Here is a 22,655-nt window from a genome sequence, read left to right as displayed (position 1 = left end):
GACTTGAAGCCTGGTCTTCTGACTTGCAAGGATGGCTTTCCATCCACTAAGCTGGGCTACCTCTCAGTTTATATTTTAAAGAATTTCCCAAGAGAGGATATAGTAAACCAAACAAACCAAAAATAGTGTGATATAGTAGATACAATACTGACTTGGAATCAGAAAATCTGGGTTTCAATCCTGCCTCTGACACTTGCCAGCTGTCTGACCATGACTCAATTACTTAATCTCTGTAATCCTTAGTTCCTTCAACTGTAAAATGGGGATAATAGTCCCTATGCCACTGGATTGCTATAAGGTGCAAATGAAAGACTCTTTTTAAAGTGTCAGCAAACCTGAAAGATCTAGCCGAATGTTAGTTATTATTTAACCAATTAGTTTCTGCAGGAGGATTGACTAGATGACCCATGAAGATAAGATTTCTCCCAGGTCTTAAAGTTCTTCAAAAGAATTGTCTACAAACATGTTTCTATAGGTTAATCTGGGGCTGGTTTTCTTCCATTACGTAACTGCCATGTGGGATTATTGCTTTTTTTTCTCTGTCAAGGTGAAAAACACTTCTTCTGAAAAAGATTAGACTCTTATTTCAATTAATGTCCTTTGGATTTGGGTATTAATCTTTATACCTAGTAGAGAGAGTATAATCATTCAAAGGGCCTAGCAGGTGTCCATTTAATTCCTCCTATTTGCTTATAAACAGCATGTGTCACACTGGGATCAAGAGGCCTTTCAAAAATTAAAACCTTCTTGAAAGCAACCTTCCATTAAAATAATTTAAAATAATGTAATATTTGACACAGATAATTAGAACTTTATTGACTATATGCTAAAATCATATTTTCTCATATATCACCTCATGATTATAGAATTGCTATTTTTACCTATATACTTGCATATTGCTCTTAAATGTGTAAATGAAACACTCATTAAATCTGGGAACTAGGAAATTACATAGTGGAAGAAAAAAATGATCCATTTTAACTCTGGATAAGAGAAACTGCTCTGATGTCCTTTTCTGTTGGCATATATTTCATGTACTATATTGGAACTTTGAAGTTGCTAATGATGGGAATTTTTTAAAAAAGGTCAGTGTATAAATTGTTACTATAAACCCAAGGGAAATTTTAAACATGAAACTCTGAATGCACAATATTCACCTCTTGAAGACACCCCTAGAAAAGAGCTCGCAGCGCGACATTTCACCTTGTGAATTTTATGATTTTCTGAAAAGCACCTCAAACTCAACAGGTCCAAAACTTAACTCATTGCCTTCCCCTCCCCAAGACAGCTATCCCCTACTTCTCTTGTTCTGTTGATGGTACCACTATTCTCCTGGTCATTCTCAATTCATTACCCCAGAACCATCTTTGCTTCTTCCTCACAGCCCAGACTGCCAAGTCCCATTGATTCTGCCTCTACAGTATCTCTTATATCCATCCCCTCTCCTTTTGATCCCACTACAGCAATTATAGGTCAGGTTATTATTCCTTCTGACATAGGCTATTATAATAGCCTCTGAACCAGGCTCCCTGCATCCAGTCTAGCTCTTCTCTAATCCATCCTTCAATATGTTCCCAGAATAATCTTCCTAAGGGACCACTACGATCTACTCAGAAACCTTCTATGAATCTCCATTGATTATCAACAGTATAAGCACCTTTGCTGGTTCTCCCTATCAGAATGTAAGTTCCTTGAGGACAGGGACTCACTTTTTACATTTGTATCCTCAGTGATTAGTGCCTGACACATAGTAGGTGCTTAATAAATGTGTACTGGTTGACTTATTAAGGAGAAAAAATTATTGAAATAACAAATTTGCATGGGGGCCAACCACACTGATGATTCATTATTTCGAGCTCAGCATTTACTTAAATATAGCTAACATCTTCCTCCAGTCTTCTCTTCAACAGGTTAGACCTTTTCAATTCCTTCAACAAATCCTCATGTGGCATGAAACTTCCCTTTCTTGGTCACCCCTTTAAATTTATCAAGGTCTTGTTTTGATTTTTTTAATGCAGCGCTCATAACTAAATACAACAAACCACAACATTGGGTAAGTCACTAGACAACCCTGAATCCCAGTTTCCATATCTATAAAATGAGGGGACTGGAATAGAAACCTCTGAATTTCCTTCAATTTCTACATCTTAGTGTTGTTGTGAGGATAAAATGAGATATTTGTAAAGCATTTTGTAAAATTGTCAAGCATTATATAAATACTAGATGATGATGATACCTATTATCTTATGTGGGCTGACAGGTCAAAACACAGGAAGTCTATCACCCCCTTATTCTTGACATCACAGCTGTTGCTTTCATCACCATCACACCACCACCATAATTTCCTCCTTTCATTCCTTTCCTTCTTCTCAAAGAATTCCATTAATAACTTATACATATTTCTGGGTGTCCTGTTTTCCCCTTCAGTTTTGTAAGCCTCCATAAGTAGAAGCCATATTTCTTGGAACCCTATGTCCGTTCCTTATCACCTTGAGTTTTGCTACTTGACCAGCAAAGCCATTTGGTTTCACGTTGCTGAAACTGTTGTCACTGAATTAGATTTAAAAACCATAGTACCACATATCACAAGAGCAACAACATGACCACCATCAAGAAAACCCAATAACTCTTACCTGTAGAACAGAAGCTCCACTGTGTAGAAACTGCAGGCCACTTTCAGCCGAGTCGATTCCCCCAGTGGCTAAAATGGGAAATCCAGGCAAGGCTTTGGCAATGGCTGATACAGCTCGTAAGACTATGGGTCTAATTGCAGTCCCTTTGGGAAGAAAGAATAACCAAGGGTTACTATAGTGAGCATTTTTACATATTGCTTGAGGATGATTATCATGTGATGGCAGTGTTGTACTAGACAAAATTCAAATGTGGGTTATCTGTATTTAAAACATACATATATATGCACATTATCTGAATATTCCTATGTTTCCAAGTATGTTAATTTGTAAATGGATGTGGATCTATTTTTAACGAAGCTGACGCTATTATTATTGCATGGAGGAGTGTTATGCAAGTGGGTGTAATAACCCTGAAACTGCAGCTTGAAACATTTCCCTCTTGCATTTGAGATATAGTAATGTGTAAGAAATTGGATGGAACATTTAAGCATCTGTTTAAAAAAGAACAAGGAACAGCAGATTTAGAAAAAGAAAACAATTACATACAGTACATAAATAGACACACAGCTCTGTTATGTTTCCACAAAGTATAAGGCAGCTGGTGTGAATAGAGATATTGTACAAACAAACAAGGTGCTGATGGACTTACACATTCCATATTGCTTTTTACATCTATTTCTCACAGTCTGATTAAAGATAATGGGTCTGATCTCGTTTTGCCTTTATTAAGGAAGTTGGGTGAAATTATGTAACCTAAAAATCACAACTCTAAGTTCTCTCAAGTGCTTCACATATATTAGCTCCTTTGATCCTACAATTCACTAAGGTTGGCACTGAAGGTATCTCCAGTGCTTAGCACAGGGCCCATAGCAGACGGTAATAAATGCTTGTTGACTGACTGCTCCCATTTTACAGATGAGGAAACTGGGGCTGTGAGAATTTAAGCCACTTGATTGAGATTAGGCAACTATTGTGCAAGAAGCATGATTCATGCAAAGCCAAGTCTATCCTTGCTCTAAGCCCGGTATTCATTCTGCTTCACCTTTTGAAAAAACAACAACAACAACAAAACTATTCAAATCTCTGGTTTCAGCATGGCAGAGAACTCCTGGTGTAGCAATGCCTTCAAATGATGCACACTGGCAACCAGGGTGCAATTAATCATCTTCTTCAGTTGTGTAGGGGCACTAAGTAACTCACCCATGGTCACAAAGCATATAGCAAAGTCAAGCAATGAATTACTCCAAAGAGTGATTAAAAGAACTTGTATAAAAGTAAACATTTTTTAAGTCATTTTATGAATACCCATTAATACAGGAAAGAGTTTCAGACCCCCAAAGAGAATATATTTTCTAAACATGTGATCTTACAATGAGAAGAAACTTGTAGGTTATAAGGTATAGATGGCTAGTACTTGGTATTCATGTACTCTAATAAGTCAGGGTTCTTTATTAAGATATCTAATTAAATTAAAAATAGTTTAAATTATCCAATCCAATAATCTAACACTGATTCAAACTGGAGCTTTCTGCACACACGAGGAAACACATTGGTAGTCTAATTAAGCTGTATATTTTTATATTTTTTTAACCATTTCCCCTTCCAAACACTGTCTTTATTATCGATATTTTTGTGTGTACTTCCACTGGATGTATGACTGTGATGGACACAGAACCCATGTGAAAATCAGTTCCTTCCTTTTCCTTCTTATCATTTATTCAGCTAAAACTGAATCTTCATGTTCCTTACGTTTGTACTTAGGACAAAGATAATATCTGTAAAATGCTATTAGTGTATACTGGCTGCAAGAAATACAAAAACCATTTCAGCAACCCAGGATTTATTAGCTGGTAATAATCATGAATAATAACTCACATTCTATCGCACTAAATGATAGGTACTCAGTGAATTCAATGTAAAGGCGAATATGGGAAAACCAGCAAGAAGTATTTTGGAAAATATGGCACAGAAACAAGAAATGAAATAAGCCAAAAGCTTCTATGCTACACAGAAGCCTTGCATTTTTTGTCATGAATGCTTTCTTCAAGAGGAGAATAAGGAGTCACTGGACAAGGTGAGCTTCAAATAACAAAACAATAAACAAAACTGATTTTATCGTAATAGACAGGAAATTACTAGCTACAGATATGGTTACATTAAGAGGAAAATAACAATAAGAGGAGGGTAGCTAGGTGGTGAAGCAGATAGAGCAGCAGGCCTGAAGTCAGGAAGACTCATCTTCCTGAGTCCAAACCTGGGCTCAGATACATGACACTGGGTATATAAGTACATAAAACAGATATACAAATCAAACAGTTACTGATAATAAATCATAAAGAAAGTTACTTTAAAATAATTCCTTGGTATACATATAATTTTACCATTTATTAAAGATGAAAGCAAACTTGCATACTATTGAGATGGGTGTGCTAGTTTATTTTTACAAAAAGAATTAAATCTTGGCGGAATATTTGATACTGCAGGACATAGAGCACCTTCAGTGTTTTTCAGAGTTGACTGATATTTTGATTTCAAAATTGTCAATGCTGAGAATGCCACTTTGCATAAATATGTAGTACAAGATGGCAGAAGTACGTTTAGGGCCATTTCAGAAATTATTGGAAATTCTGTCCTAATTCCAAGCCAAAATTCATTTAACGATTTTGTATGTACAGTAAATACACTGCAATTCATAACATACAATAGTCTCGAATCTGAGCCGAGGTGTTTCTGGCAGTGTTTCTTGCATGGTGTGACAGCATGTGCAGTGTGAAGTGCACATGTTGTGTGTTCAGAACCAATGCTGCAGTGAAGTTGCACGATGCAACATGGGCAAGTGCTTCAGGAAACTCCTGGGATTCATTATGTGTTTGATTTTGAATTAATTTTCGGTTGCTGAGCATTCGGAAACCTTTTGTTGCTGCCAAATTTGTCGCAACCCCCACATTCAACTACGCAACCCTATATGGGGTCACGACCCATAGTTTAAGAACCTCTGTTACAGAGGAACATGGTAGATTTAGAATAGCATTGCCTAATAAATCAGTTAAAACAATAGAGTAATTAGAGAACATTTTGATATGAGATTAGATTACAGCACATCATCATAAGAATGTTTAAAGATGAAACCAGATGGTCGGTTGATATAATACATGATAGATATATAGATAAATAATGATATAAAATAAATAAAAATATATAGACAATAGATAAAAATGGTAAAGAACCATCAAGATTTCTATAAGAAGATTTTACATCAATGATGGTGGAGCCACTACATTTGTACTCTAACACTGAAGTCTCTGATGAGTTGACTGAGAAATATAAATGGAGAGGAAGAAAACAAAAATTGGAAGAATAGCTAGACAAGATCAAGTTTGTTTAGAAGAGTTCTATGCTGAAGGTGACACAATTTTGTGAATTTTGTAGGACAGATCCTCAAGATGTTTGAAAGAGGATGATATGAAATTATGGAGGAAAAAAATATGACTATTACTGGAAAAAGGTGATTGGAAAAACAGTAATAACTACTAGCCCTTATGCCTGTTTCCTCACCTCTCCAAAATCTTGATGATGATAATTTGCACACATATTTAAGGCACTCGATGGAAATATAAAGACAAAACATGTAGGCTTTTGTGATATCTGGATAGCTAACCAACCCCATCTTTTTAGTCACAAAATTGACTGAGAGGTTAAGAGAATGTGAAAGCTCATATTGTACATATTGTTGTTCACTATGTTAAAAAAAATGGATTTTGTAGAAGAAAATGATACCTTAAAGTTCTCTTTCAATAGGGCATCTTGCATGCACGTATTAAGAGCTCAAAAAAATCATGTCATACCTAGAAAACTGGCAAACATGACAAAACTAGAGGAAGTCAGCAATGGAGGGGTTTTGGGAAGATAAGCATATTAATGCATCATTTTGTAAAGCAATTTGTAATTATGGCAATAAAGTGACTAAATCTACACAGACACACCACCATACCCCCAAGATTCTACTACTAGATATATACCCAAAGGAGGTCATTGATAAGAAGAGAGTTTCCATATACACCAAAATATTTTTGGCAGCATTTTTTCATCATTGTAGCAAAGAATTGGAAATAATGGAATATGACTATCTTGTAAAAAAAATCACAAATATAATGAGTGTAGAGACGCGTGGAAAGACTTACACAGTGAAATAAGCGGAGCCAAGAAACAATATATGCCATGACTAGAACGAGCGTCTCAAAACAATCAAAAGCAAGAGTTACAGAATTACAAAGAACAAACATGGCTCCAAAGAAGAGAAATACAGAGGTGATAGGTATACATATTACCTTTGTTTTCAAATGTTTTCAGTATATTGATCGATCTTGTTGATTTTTTTATCTTTTTTTTTTCTTTAAAAATCTTCTTTGTTATTTGGGAGAGAATATGGAGGATACTGCAAAAACTTTAAATTGTAAACCTAATTTAAAAATCATAACATTTCTCAATGGAAAAATAACAATTTATATTCTGATAATTAATCTTTTCTGATAATATCAAATGAGCCATAAAATACTTACCAAAAGCATTTGACCCTATTACGATGCATGTCCAGAAGATAATCCAAATGGGGGACAGATCCCCTATATATGGCAAAAGTCCGCAAATGATGGAATGCAAGTTCCTTGAGGCAGTGACTGTTTCATTGCTGTCCGTCTCACCAGTTCCTAGTTCAGTGCCTCACACTTACTATGTCCCTAATAGATGTTTGTTGATTTATTGATTGCAGATGACATTGGCCTGATTGCATCAGAGTTAAAGAGCTTCCTAAAGGACATTCATAATCACTCAAAACCATTTAGCATAACCATCCATGCAGGAAAAGCTAACTGGGCAAAGAAAGCCTATTTTCAGTATTATGACAGGGAGATGAAGAGATGACCTGTGGGATTGGTCCATCAGTGCATTTATCTTGGACGTGCGTGGCGAGTAGGCAAAATGTGGGCCAAGAACTGAATAAGAGTAAGACTGAATTTGAAAAAACACCATGGTACTTTCAATGACACCAAAATTCTTGGGGGAAAAAAACATTTTAAACATCAATATTCCGTTAGTGGCGTTCTATGTCAGTCAGTCAGTCATGTAATATGAGTTTGCTACAAATCAAAATTATTGGTCAACAAAGGCTGTTTAATAAATGCGCACAACTAGCTGCAGAAAATTACCAAAAATTAACTGCTTACAAAATGTAGAATAAAAGAGATTATCAAAGAGATATATTACAGGAAAAGACAACTGATGTAGTGATGCAGAGAGAATAAGAAAGAACAAATGAATAATCCATGTAATGCACTGGTACCTATATGATATCAAAGAGATCTAGAGATAGATTCCTTATGGGAAAACGTGGCCAGGAGCTAGAAGGATTTGCACAACTGGAGGATGTTTTTATATGAATGAGGTCAAAGATGCTATTTAAGGCTTACAATCTGTTTTTCTAATACGAAGTGTTTGATTGAGGTAGAGTATTAATGGCAGCTAGGTGATGCAGTGGACAGACTACTGGGGCTACAGACAGGAAGACTTAGCGTTCTTAGTTCAAATCTGGCCACAGACACTTACCAGCTGTGGGCAAGTCATTTAATCTAGTTTGCCTCAGCTCCTCATCTGTAAAATGAGCTGGAGAAGGAAATGGCAAACTTCTCCAGTATTTTTTTCAAGAAAATCCCAAATGAGGTCCTGAAGAGTCAGACACGACTGAACAACAAAGAGTATTAACATCTCCATTTTATAGATGATGAATTCCATACTCTCATCATCATACTCTCAATTTGATGTTCAAGATCCAAGATATTAAAATGGGACCAAAGTGGCACTTAAACCTCAGTTATGAGGCTTTGCTTCAAAATATCTGCAAGTACTTTCTTTTCTTTTTTCTTATTATGTCAAGCATACAGAAGCATTAAGCAATTTAGCTTGGTAAATAGGGGCTAAATGAAGTTATTGGCACATTAAATAAAGGACATTTAAAATCCCAGGGTGTAAAAAAGATGTAAATGGAAAGGATATTGTTTTAAACCAAACCTAAAATTTATATATTCTATAAACACTTAGTGATTTATGCTTATTATTAATGACATTGTCAACCCCTATAAGAAGGGGCTTGATTATATGTACTTTATAATAACAAAAGGGCATTGGGATTTTTTTTTCTTATTTAGCTGGCCCCAGAGAATAAAAGAAATATGAGCTAAGGAGTTTAATAATTTATTTCTAACTGCACTATTAGAAGACTATCATTAACACTAAGGGGTAAAATTTCAAAGTGGTACACAGGGATTTGGCTGCACATTCCAATGGATATTAATGGACATCAAATGGCAAAATCCCAGAACACAGCTTTGAAAATTTAACCAGTTTTCTTGAAAGGGCAATAATACTACACAGGTGTTAAACAAAAATAACACCAGTATATTCTAAATGTCATTTGAAGATGTTCAATTAGGCCAATAAGACATTTTCTGTTACATGGTTTTCTTCCTTTTCTAAAACTTTTTCAGTTCATGTAATGAAAAAAGAAAAAAAAACCCTTTACAGCAATAAAGGTGTCTTTCCTTACATTAAGAGTAATTACATTCTTGGAGAAAATGTGGCTTAAAAATGAAATAATGGGACCTATTGTCATGGTGCAATAGTAAATTCTGTTTTTATTTCCATTATAAACCCCACTTCATTGGATTTCTTTAGAACTCAGTTGATTTAATGTGAAATTTAGTCTACCTGTTCTTAGCTTTGTTATATAATGGGTTTTGAAAATGACTTTCATCTACCATGAAGGGTTTCTGGGAAGGAATTGAAGGTATAGAAAAGTATCTGCCTAAATTGTTATATTTGAAATTCATTTCTGGGCAAAGTGATAGGAAAGAAAGGGATAAAAGTGAAATGTCCAACAAAGAAACAAAACTTCTGGCTAAAATAAAATATATTAACCAATACTGATCAAGGTTGTATAGTCAATTTAAAATGCATGAATGGAGTGGTATGTGCTTATGTTTTTATGTGTCTTGATAGAGCTTTAAAACAATGATTCCATTAATGACATTATTGGTTTTACAACAGAGACAGGTAAGGCAGGAATATATTTGACAGACTAATGGACTATGAATTTTGACCCAATTACTTCAAGAAAAAATAAACTAAAAGTTGGTAAGATTTAACTAACAGGCAACATAAATTAATATAAGGCATGTCTGTGTAACGACGAGATTGAATCAGAATAGTAATATCCAGTTAGATCCATTTAATATCTGAATGTGGTATATTTCAATGAAAGTTAGAATATTCTTGAGCCCACAGACCATAATAATAAAATCTATGGTTTAGAAAGAGAATAAAGGTGGAATTTTGTTTCTTCTATTTGATGGTTGCCAGGCACGCTGGTTTATGCTAGTCTTGTCTGTCCTGGGCAGACAAGAGAAAATAACTATCCAATTAGAAATTTGGCTGTATCCAAGCTGCCTACCCTACAAACACATAACCTAAAATGAAAAGCTGACCCCTGAATTCACAGTTCTTCCTCAGTACACCGTAGATAACATTTTAATTGCCTTGTGTCATCTAAAACTATTTTAGAATGTTAAAAAAGAATCTCATGATTCCAGAAATTGTTTTCTCAAGAAACTATATTGTTCCAATTAAAAAATTAAGGGCATGATTACATTTTAACATTCCATTATTCTCAATATAATGACAATTTGGTTTTGTGTAGGTTTTACTATATGTAATATTTAATGTCAATATCGAAATCAGAAAGAACATGAGTTTTGTCAAGGCTGAAACTATTTCAATTTATCTTTATATCCCCAAAGTTAATAAATATTCTTTGAATGAATGAAAAAATGGATTTATTTGATTTGCTTATGTATTAGTAAATCCTAGGAAGGCTTTTCTTAAAGGGTAGAGGGACTGTGATATTTGTGTGTGGGGGGGGATAGAATATCTGCACGCACAGTTCCTTGACAAATTGAAGTAAATCAGCATTCTGTATGATGGCATTTGTATGTTGATGTGATAAATTCCTTTGGATGATAATGGTAATGGTGACTATGATAGTGATTTTCATTCCCTAATAATTTGTAGCCATCAGAAACATCCCTTGCATGTTTTCCTCACTCCTTTTTTCACATTTAACACCTCTGATGCAGCAGCAGTTTCAAGTTTGGGATGGGAACAGTTTACTAGATTCCTAAAGCAAGACTCTGCAGAAAAGATGTCAGTGCTTCTAAGAACCCAGTTGCCTAAGAATCAAAAGCTCTAAATACTAAACAAAACATAAGAATGGTCACAGCTTTTATTACAAAAAAAAAATCCAAAACCTAATGGTAACAGTAAAAGGGAAGGAGACCATTATCGTGCATGACTAAATTATGTTCAGATATAAGAGAAGTTTTTCATGGACAAAACAGTTAATGTGGAACACAAGCCAATTTTGGGTAACTAGAAGTCTGAATAATTGAGGTTTAGTTCTATTTATTCTGGCCATATCATTTGACTCTTAGGACTGCTGCTATCATACAATTAATTGCTAGAACTAAGTCCACAATAAACTCCCTGGTAATAGCTATAGCTGGCAATAAAACAGAAATTGGGTTATAATCCTCACTTGTGTTCACTGTGTATACAAAAGGAAAATGTCGCTTTAATTTGCTTACATTAATTATAAAACAATGAATTAAGTGGATAATAAATTCATTAGAATGTGAACTGTGGAATATATAACTGTTCTATTATAGATTTAATGTTACAGAGAAGAAAATGTAAATGGTAATAAACCAGAAATATCAAAGATTTAGGTGAGCAGAATACAATATTAAAGAGAACCCCAAATTAAATGCAATCTATGTATATTTTAACAAAGCAAACAAATAATTTAAGAGATAGAGCTATTACACTGATGACTACATTGGAGTCAAGGCTCTTTTGAGGATGCCTTTTCACAACTGACTATCGTAAATAATAACAATATCAGCTCACATTTAGATCACGGTTTATGATTTCAAAGTGCATCACATTAGTTATAGCTTCCAGTTTTAATTACAATAAGCAGGAGATAATAGCAACAATACCTAACATTTATATAACATCTTAAGTTATGCAAAGCACATGTTACCTCATTTGTTCCTGAAAACAACTCTGTGAGATAAGTGCCATTATTATTACTCTCATTTTACAGGTCAGCAAACTGAGGCAGAGAGAGGTTAAGTGACGTATATGGGCCCACAGCTAGTAACTGTTTTGAGGCGGGATTTAAATTGAGGCCTTCTTGACCTCAAATCCAGTGTTCACTCTCACAGGTTGCTGTGTTTGTCCTTTGTTCTCAAAGAAAACCATGACATCAGGGAGATGATGACATAACTTGCAATTGACTTTGATTTAAGTGAGGCAGGCTGTGTAAAGTCACCAGCCTCACTTTCTCCTCCAGAGTCGTGGGTCCAGGGGTAAGATATCCATCAGGATGACTGGAGATGGCCCAGGATGCAGTGGGAGACCCTGGCCTCTACTATGCCACCTAGCTGCTGGAGCCCACGTGAGAAAATTGGTTTATTTTCACCACAAAAATTAAAGCCCTAAGATTACCCAGAATCCTATCTACCCTGAGAAGCAATATGAGATAATAATAGCTAATAAAGTAACAACTAACATGTATATAGCACTTACGATGTGCCAAGCACTGTGCTAAGTACTTTACAATTATTATTTCATTTCCTCCTTACAACCCTGGGATGTAGGGGTTATTATTATCCTCATTTTACAGATGAGGAAACTGAAACAAACAGAAGTTAGGGAGTAGAAAATGCACTGGACTTGCAGCCAGGAAGATAAGGTTTGGAGCCCTATCAACCTTCAAAACTGTGTGACCATGGCCTTGGTTTTCTTCATCTGAAAGAGGGAGGTTATATGGTTTTCTCAGAGCTGTCATAAGGTTCAGAAGAGATAACATGTGAAGTGTTTTGCCAACTTTAAAGTGCTATATAAATATAAGTCATTATTATTCATAAATAAGCTACATGGTATATAGTAAACAGTTGGCCTTGAAGTCAGAAAATCCCTTGTCTGACACACTTTCACTGTTGTGACCCAGTCACTTAAGCTAGTCGATACCTCAGTGCCCCAGGCAACACGCTAAGATCATAAAGATTAGAGGCTGGGATAGGGATTAGAAGATGGGATAGGAAAAAAAAAACTGTAACAAACTTCCTCCCCACCATTTTTTCAAGGTATTATTTTTCCTCCAAAAATAAAGGCAAAATCTTTAAAAAAGATCTCAGGAAAAAAAATCCCCTTAAATTCTTAAAGTATTTTTTCTGCCTTTTCACACCTGTAAGTCAGTTAAAATCTCCTTGTGTTCTACATATATTGTGTGTGTATGTATATGTGTGTGTGTGTGTGTGTGTGTGTGTGTGTACACACACACCAATACTCCTATGTCTATATATAAACAAATTAAATATGTGATCTTAATTTTGTGGACATTGTTTGTAAGGATACAAATTGCAAACCAATTGTACTAGCCCATCCTGTGCCATTCTTGTCTGAGTTCTCCCATAAATACACCCCCTGATGGTATAGACAGACTGGAGGCCCTTCTCATGTTCTCCTGAGATAAGAAGGATGCCTCTGGAGTGAAGGGGCTGTCCATCATTGATCTCCCTTATCTTGACACGGTGACCAATTGGTCTTCTATAAGGATCACATACATTTCTGATGGCATTGCGGACATGGCTTCTTTTGCATAATTAATTCCTTGCTTAGAACTTGCTATAGGCTGCTCTTGCCTCCTCTGTGGCTCTCCATTGCCCTTTGGGTAATTGTCTTGTATACAGTAGGTGATCTGTTGAATTTAAGTGAATTCTTAAAATACGTTTATGAGGCAGGACATATTTTCTCCATACTATATGTCTGTTTAAGACATTTTGAATTTTAAAATAAGATCCATAACGTTCAGAGTAAACAGAGGAAGATTTTTTTTTAAAGGACACTCCCAGGAGCTTCTAATGTTAGCAGAAGGGAAAATGGCAAAGAAAACATCCCACTATGTTGTGAAGATACTCTGTCAGAGATTGACAGAGGGCTCTGAATTTCAATGTTCATGTAGACCTTTGCTTGACAAAATCAGATGCAGTTTTTCGTTAGCTTAGGAGAGCTGATTTAAGAAAGACTTGCTAAAAGTAAAAAAGGAGGATTATTAGGCATTTATGTTAATAATAACTGATTCATACAACACTTCACTTGCATTATCTCAATTGAACCTGGGAGGTAGCTATTATAGGTATTAAAACCCCATTTTATAACTGAGGAAATTGTGACTTACTCATAGACACACTGTTCATGTCACAGAGGAGATTTCAAACCAGGTCTTCCTGATTCCAAGTCCAGGACTCTAGGACTGTATATTCACAGACAATATGAAGAGTTGGCCAGAGAACAACACACAAGCCAGGCTTGTAAATAATACCTGAGATAGATTGTGGATGAAATTGGCAGAGGAAGGCCAAACTTTACATAGGAAGAAATAGATAAGAACTTAGCTTTAGTGAGAGATAATTAAATTATACTTGATTCCTCTTTGTAATTTGCTCTATGTTGTATATCACATGTTTTGAAATAAGGATTAGTGTTCATTCAGTATAGATACTTTAATTCTTTTAAAATTAAATTTCTATAGAAAAACAAAAAGATAATACATTATATTCTTGAACTTCTCAGTTGTCTAAATGTCTGGTTAGCCTAATCAGAAGGTCAGACTAACCTAGAGAAGCATTATTGGGCTTTAGCCCAAAGTGCAGATCTGTTGTTTAAGAGGAACAAATTCAACTCATAGAAGTTAGCTTTTCACAAGTTGATTTAATTCTGTGAAATAAAAATTACCCTTCTTTCCTACTAAATGAAGGGACTGGACTGTCTGTGGATAACAGAATGTTAGACTTAGAGTTAGGAAGACCTGATATCTATTCTAGCCTCAGACACGTACTAGCTGTGTGATCCTGGGCAAGTCACTTAACCTTTGTTGGCTTCAGTTTCCTCATCTGCAAAATGGAGTTAACAATATCATTAACTCCTAGAGTTGCTATGAAAATTGAATGAGATAATATCTGTAAAGGTTTTGTAAAACATAAGGCATTATATAAAAACTATCTATCTAAGAGTATTATAATTGCTCTCCATTTTGAGTATGGCAGAGGTATTTGACTTGTTGTCAAGAGATTTGAATTTAAATCCTTTCCCTGACATTTGCTAGTTGTGATACTGTGGGTGATAACCTTTCTGAGCCTCAGCATCATCTTCTGTAAAATGGGGATAATAATACCTGCCATAACTCTAAAACAGGGTTGTTTGGAGACTAAAAGGAGATAATGCTTGTAAAGTGTTTCACAAACTTTAAAGGGTGAACATATACAAATGTCTATTTTCATGATCATTTTCCTATGATGACTTTTCCATGGATAGCAAAGTATGTCCTAAAATAGTCTGCCTACAAAACCACAATAAATGCATGTTAAATGGCAAATTCTACACTAGAGTGACAAGAAAGTAAATAAGGAAAATCTATCAGGAAAAGCTTAAAATCCCTGTAAAGTCTGCACATAATGATACAGCAACTAAGTATAACAGGGATTTTTTGTGATGAGTCCATAATATAAATATAAAATGAATAATGATAATAATAGCTAGCATTTTATTTTCATAGGATGTTAAGATTTGCAAAACCCTTTCCATAAATTATCTCAGTGGTTTATTTCTCCCTATAAAAGTTACATTACATAAAGTTTTTCAAAACTTGTAAAATCTTTCCGTATTTGAGAGCTTGAAAAATCAATCTCTGAAACCCTCAAAAGTTATGTTTCTCCCAGTCAAGAATTATTCTGGATTTTTAGATTAGACCAGTTTTGTTTGTCCCATAGGGTAGACCTCAGAATAACAGATGGAAGTTCTTGATTTTGGCTTGATCTGAGGAAAAATTTCCTAACAATTACAGTTATCTAAAATTGAAATAGGTTGCCTTGAGTGATCCTTCTAAAAGATCTTCAAGCAAAGATTGATGAATTTTCATTACTGATGATGTAGAAAACATTCCTGTTTGAGAAAATGTGGGACTAACTGACTTCTGAGGTTCTTTCCAACCGTTAAGATTCTGTATTTCTGCTTCAATAGGCCCAGCTCCTCTCCCTGATTTTATCTTTATTAAAAGCTCTTAGAACTTACTCACGTAGTACTTCAGTACTGAGATAATAGATACCTACTAGGGTTGCTGCAGTGTCATCACTGATGAGACTAGATCACTATAAAAAACACCAAAAGCTGTGATTTCATGTTTCCCAGTTTTATTTTCTCCTCACCTATTTTTCACAATGTTTAGTCATCCCTCTTCCTCTTCCATAATATTTTTCAAATGAACTTGTACTCTAAATCTTTATTACTCTGGAACATCATATCTCTCTGCTCAGTGAAGAGACTAAATTTTTGTAGCCTGGGTCAGTTTCACAGCCATTTTGGCTTTCTTATGGTGGTAACTGTTTGTATTTAATCATATTTTCTAGGAAATGGTGGCAAAGCTTTCACTTTTGTTCATCTCACTTTTCTGAGACTGTTGTTGTTCAGTTGTTTTTCAGTCATGTCTTACTCTGTGACCCCCCCTTGGGGTTTTCTTGGAGTGGTTTGTCATTTCCTTCTGCAGCTCATTTAACAGATGAGGAAACTGAGGCACACAGGGTTAAGTGACTTGCCCGTGGTTACACAGTTAGTAAGTGTGTGAGGCCAAATCTGAACTCAGGAAGGTGAGTCTTCCTGACTCCAGGACCAGAGCTCTATCTGTGACACCACCTAGCTGACTAGAGTATATTTAACCAGTTCGTGTTGGTGTAGTGATAAATACATGCAATGTTTTCACACGCACACACTTTGTCTTAATTTGGTATTGAATTTTGTTCTAACAAATAGAAACTACTGAAATAGACTAAAACAACTCCCACCTCTATAACCAGTTGTTTTCTGCAAGACAGAATTCATGTAGGGTTTTTGGTTTGTTTTTAATGAAGTCATTCTTTGCTCAGTAAATATAGTTACTCCTAGCTCATCCTGAAGAAAGTATACTCATGACATGCAGGCAAAAGGTTAGAAGACTTTAACACCATTGATTTTAGATTCTAAAAATCCTATGTTTTCTAACATAGTTTTTCTCTCTTCTTCTTCTTTTCATGCTGAAGGCACTGAATAGCAAAGCATATCTTGATTTTATTTGGAACATTTCACCAAGCTTTTCATAGAATTTCTCTCTCTTCATCCTCTGTTATAATATCAATATCTTATCACATCAGACTCAATTATTCCCTTGGTGGTAAGTTGCTTATGTTCAGTGTGAGCTCTGTAAGGTGATGATGACGTTTCCCACAGCATGTTGTTTCTTTTTGCCTTTAAATGCATCATGAGACTAATCACATCAGCTCCTGTGTTTCCCTTTTCTGGGAGATCTATCTTTCCATTTCACTGTGATTTCTTTCTGTCTTCTGTTTTTATTTATAATGAAAATGTCAATATTGATGTAGTTCACTTCTAATAGTGTACCCATTTGTTGGCCATTAGACCGATTTCACATTAGATCTACCCACAGCTAAATCAAAATTTCTAAGTGGTCTACACCTTTCCACCTCCCCAGTAAGTTGAACACCCTTTAATATCTTGATGGACCTCTAAGCTCATTAATGTGGATACTGCTTCCAATGGAGCAGACCAAATTCCATCATTGCCCTTTAATACAGAAATAAAAAAGTGTCCAAATTCCCAAAATTATTCCACTGTATTCTGAAGTTTAGAACAGATATTGAGAATTAGGTTCAATTGAAGAGCTAGGTGGTGCAGTGGATAGAGTACCAGGCCTGGAGTCTGGAATACTCATCTTTCTGAGTGCAAATCTGGCCTCAGATACTAGTTGTGTGACCCTTTGCAAGTCACTTAACCCAGTCTGCCTCAGTTTTCTTATCTGTAAAATGAGCTGAAGAAGGAAATGGTGAACTACTCCAACCCCAAATGCGGTCACAAACAATCAGACATGACTGAACAACAACAATAAAAATCATGTTCAAATCTGGATAGAACATTCTAAATAGATATTAACTAAATAAAGTTTGTACAGACCAGGAGTTCTGAAAATATGGTGACACAAGGAATGGCTGGAGAATTGCATGTGTTGAGCCAGAATAATTGTCAGAAGGAAGACAACAGCAATCCTCACGTATCTACATGACAGCCATTTAGATGAGGGAACAGATTTATTCTTTGTTGATTCAGAAGACAAAACTAATAGTGGAAGTTTTTGGGTTTGGTCATATTAAAAATATTAAAGTATTAAAAATAATAGTTACAAGTATAACGATAGATAGAGCTGACTTCATAAGCAACAAACTAGTTCTTTTTCAGTAAAAATATTTGAGTCTCCATGATCATGTCAAGAATATTGTAGAAAATGCACTATATAGGTTAAAACAAAAACTATCTAAGCTGTATGCTTTATTGATCTTTTTTAGTAAAATCAGTATGTAATAATGGGTTATGGATTTGAATTATTGGAAAGGACACTATGGTCCCTTCCAACTCTAAAATCTGGCGATTTTGTTACATTAAATTGACAGCTATATATTTATTGAAGATTCCCAATAAGTTTAGTTTATCAAAGTAGCTGAAAAAATAAGCACAAAATGAATAAAAAACTATATAATTAGTATAAAGTAAAGATATTAGTAGGAGTTAAACTGAAGTTTCAGCAGTCAGCTAGTGTGATAACTCAGAAAGAATTAAGTTGGCCACGTAGGGTAAGATAAAATATATAAGTGTAGCAGAATCAAATCATATTTTGGAGTAAGAAATTTATGTAATTTGAGTAATATTACAGTGACTAATGTCCATATTATGCCACACTTTTTCAAATATCTTACACATTCATGACTATCTAATGAAAATTGAAATATGGCATTCACACGCTTTCACACTTAATTAGTCTATATGTTCTTTCTATCTTCTACCTGTAGGTGGCCACCATAAGCTACACTTATCAAACAACTCATTAGTAGCATTTTCAATACTGTCATATCCAGATAATTAGCAATTTATTTAAATAACCAATTTCTGTGGAAATAATTACCATGAAATGCCCTGAACCTACTTTTTATAAACTATAATAAAAGTGTTAAGATAATCCCTGACATTTGCAAATGCCATTAGTTCACCTTTCCTTTTGATAGTGCTGTGGCATTATGTTTAAACAATTACCTGATAACGCAGCAGTTTAATGAAACAGTGCAGTAAAGCACATCCTTCAGAATGGCCAGGGAGGACATTTATATGCAGAAGAAAAGCCAGTGTAGCGACATGTTTAGGCAGAGGAAAGATGCACAGCTAATACAAAATCCTAAAATTAAATGTCTCACTGTTGCACCCAATAAGACTTGATAGGCTATTAAATGGAACTAAAGTAATAGTCTATATTCTTATTTTTGTGGAGGATGGCATGGTGTTAGGAAATGATTTGTAGACAAGGAGAGGAAGCTTTAAAAATGGCTCATGTGATCAACTGTGCTAGATGCAAATTATAGTCTATCCATTTCTGACCAATCTCAAAAGTGCCATTTTTATGGTTTTCTCTGTAAAGGTTATGAAAAGGGGAAAAAAGGGAGAGAGGCCATTCACATTATCTTCTTAGACATTTAATTATACTTTCAACTATAAAATGGCACCTGTTTCTAAACCCAAGTGATTCAGAAAATTTACATGTAGATTTTGGAACCCTGATTCCCTCTCTACCTCCCCAACCCCAAACCAAGGTTGGACTAAGGGATTAAGGATCAGGAAAAGTTTGAGAACTTGACCTTATTCCAGTACTGAGGGCCAGATGTCTGTTTTTTAGGGAAACAAGCAAAAACAAAATTAGCTGCCCATAGTAGAAACTCCTGAAACTCTTCTACTTCCTAATTCTTAACTGTTCTCACTGGGGATTGATTGACTCTTTTCTAATACAAGATGCACACAAACAAAATTGGCATTCAGATATCATGGAAGTATCATAGAATCACAGAAAGTCAGAGTGAGGAAAGTACCTCAGAGGCCGTCATATTAAATCCCTACATGAAAAAAGAGTTAATGTCTGTGGAGGAACCTATTACTTCCCAAAGCAGTTCATTCTGCTTTTGAATAGCTCTAATTACTAGTGAATTTTTTTTTTTAGTGACTGTTGCATAGTCTTATTACAAATAAAAGTACTGGACTACTTTTTGTAATAAATGCTTCCTTATGTACAATTGTGCACGTGTAAGTATATGAAAAACTTCTTAACTATTAGAGTTATTGAAAATGATCACTCGTCAGACACATTATAGAGGGGATTTTCCCTCAGGTAAGGGGTGGACTTGATGGCTTCTAAGACCCCTTCTAAATCTGAACTTCTGTGATCCTGATATTGTCATGAATTCTGATTTTTTTGGTGAAATGAACCAGCCTAAATTGCCAATAGTTTAGAATATACACACCCCCAAGTAAATATATGTTGATATATGTATGTGGGTATAAACATGTTTATATGCATGTGTGTGTATACATATGCACCCCCCCACATACACACACACATATACTATATATCTAGGTTGTACAGTGGATAGACTGCCAGGACCAGAGTCAGAAAGACTCTATCTTCCTAAGCTCAAATCTGACCTCAGAGACTTATTAGCTATGTGACCCTGAGCAAGTCACTTAATTCTGTTTACCTCAGTTTCTTCATCTGTAAAATGTGATGGAGAAGGAAATGTGAAACCACTCTAGTATCTTTCCCCAAAAAACCGCAATGGGGTCACAAAGAATCAGATATGACTGAAAAATTCCGGAACAATACATACGTAGATATACATAAGTTGTTCTTTTGTGTCCAACTCTTTGTGATCTTGTGGGTCATAGCACACCAATACTATCCATGGGGTTTTCTTGGCAAAGACACAGATTTCTGGATTCAGAGTCAGGAAGACCTGCATTTGAATCCTGACCCTGACACTAGATGCATGATCATGGGCTAAATAATCTTTGTGAGGCTTGGTTTCTTCATTAGTAAAATGTGAATAAAAATTCCATTGTCTTTGTGTATGTTCCAGGTACTGTGCTAATTCCTGGGGATAAAAAGAAAGGAGCAGGAAAAAGTCCCTGACCTCAAGGAGCTCATAATCTCATTTGGGAGACAACATGCAAACATCTATATATAAATGTTATATATGGGATATATATATATATACACACATATATATGTATATATATATATATATGTGTGTGTGTGTGTATACATACATATATGTAAAAAATTATATATATGTATGTGTTTGTGTATGTGTATATATGTGTGTGTGTACATACTATGTGTGTATATATATATATGTGTGTGTGTGTGTATATAAATATATATATATATGGGATAAATTCCAAATAAATCCACTGGAGCAAGGCACTAACATGCGGGGGAATAAGAAAGACCTATTAAAAGGGAAGATTTTAGCTAAGACTTGAAATAAGTCAGACAATCCAGGAGGCAGAGATAAGGAAGGAGGGCATGCCAGGCATGACAGATAGCCAGTAAAAATGCCCAGAGTCTGGAGATGGAGTGCTATGTGTAAGGAACACCAAAGAAACCAGTGCCACTTGATTTTAGAGTACTTGGAGGGGGGTACAAGGTAAGAATACTAGCAAGACAGAAGAGGCCAGTTTATGAAGAGCTTTAAAAACTAAGCCAGAGCTTGCTTATTATATTTGTTCCTGGAGGTATCAAGGAACCATAGAGTTTACTGAATGGTGTGTGTGTGTGTAAGGGGGGGGGAGAAAGGGAGGGGGGAGAGGGGGGAGAGAGAGAGAGAGAGAGAGAGAGAGAGAGAGAGAGAGAGAGAGAGAGAGAGAGAGAGAGAGAGAGAGAGAGAGAGAGAGAGAGAGAGAGAGAGAGATGTAAGAAAGATTTTAGGGGGTTCAGCTTCCACAGCCTTGGATATGAAATTCCAAGATCTTGTGGATAGCCCCTCAACCAATCAGAAAGTGCTCCAAACTTTTCTGTAAACAACTAGTTTCTTAAGAAAGAGCCCTAGAGGCTAAACCAGTTGCAACCCCTCGGGCTTCAAGGACCAGGCTTTGACAGAGCAAAGGCTCTTCTCCATTGCGCTTGCCGTGGGACCTATGAAGCAGGCAGAGTTAACAGAACACGAATGAACATGCGATGGGCTGTCCAGGAAGGGTGTAACTCAGATGCACTAGACCAGTCGTAGCCCTGATGGGTGGAGTATGGATCTTACTAACAGTTTAAAAGTTGATTCTACCACTGAACCAGGGCCCACATGCCACTAAAGTGCATGATGCCCGCTTCTCTTGCGAGAAGTGCAATAAAGGGTTTTCCTTCACTCACTCACTGTGGTAGATTTTTGTTTCAGATTTTTCTAACGAGAGAGATATGTTTAGACCTGTGCTTCAGGAAGATCATTTTGACAGCTGAGTAGAGAGGATGGAATGGAGTGGGAAGAGTCTTGAGGTAGGCAGACACAACAGTTGCCTACTGCAGTGGTCCAGGGGTGAGGTGATAAGAGCCTGTACTTGAGTCCCAGCAGTGTCAGAAGACACAACGGGTAGTAGATGAGAGATGCTGTAAAGGTAGAATTGACAGGACTGGGTCACAATTTAGAACTGAGGGGAGATATAAAAGTCATGTGCCCTTCTTGTGATTATTATCATTCCTCCTCTGGATTCTCCTTGGGTCTAGTCTTCACTTCTGCCTTCAAGACCTTGGAAAAGAAGCCCAGTCTGGAAAATTAGTGAGTTTTCTTTTGCATCTTTGTAGTAACAATATCCAGGAGAGTCTCAGGTAGTTTTACATTGAGTCTCAACCAAAAATCATTAAGAATATCACAAAGACCTGTTTTTGTAGTTGCAATAGACAAAGGCATTGCAGTGACTGATTATATCAACCAACAGACTGAC

At 35.7% G+C, this 22,655-nt stretch overlaps 1 protein-coding gene across 2 annotated transcripts in view; it reads right to left on the bottom strand.

The window, feature by feature from the left end:
* DPYD (dihydropyrimidine dehydrogenase) overlaps nucleotides 1-22,655 on the bottom strand; it is a 1,011,926-nt gene that overhangs the window by 180,557 nt on the left and 808,714 nt on the right. For both annotated transcript variants that reach the window (XM_020999593.2, XM_078155001.1), the window contains exon 19: nucleotides 2,634-2,776. In XM_020999593.2, the coding sequence (XP_020855252.1) occupies nucleotides 2,634-2,776 (143 nt within the window). The remainder of the gene's footprint in view (nucleotides 1-2,633; nucleotides 2,777-22,655) is intronic.

The sequence above is a fragment of the Phascolarctos cinereus genome, unplaced genomic scaffold (genome assembly GCF_003287225.1).
Source record: "Phascolarctos cinereus isolate Bilbo 61053 unplaced genomic scaffold, phaCin_HiC Scaffold_5;HRSCAF=322, whole genome shotgun sequence".
Classification (NCBI taxonomy): domain Eukaryota; kingdom Metazoa; phylum Chordata; class Mammalia; order Diprotodontia; family Phascolarctidae; genus Phascolarctos; species Phascolarctos cinereus.
The sequence above is the reverse complement of the archived record's forward strand: the minus strand, read 5'-3'. Positions and strand labels throughout refer to the sequence as shown.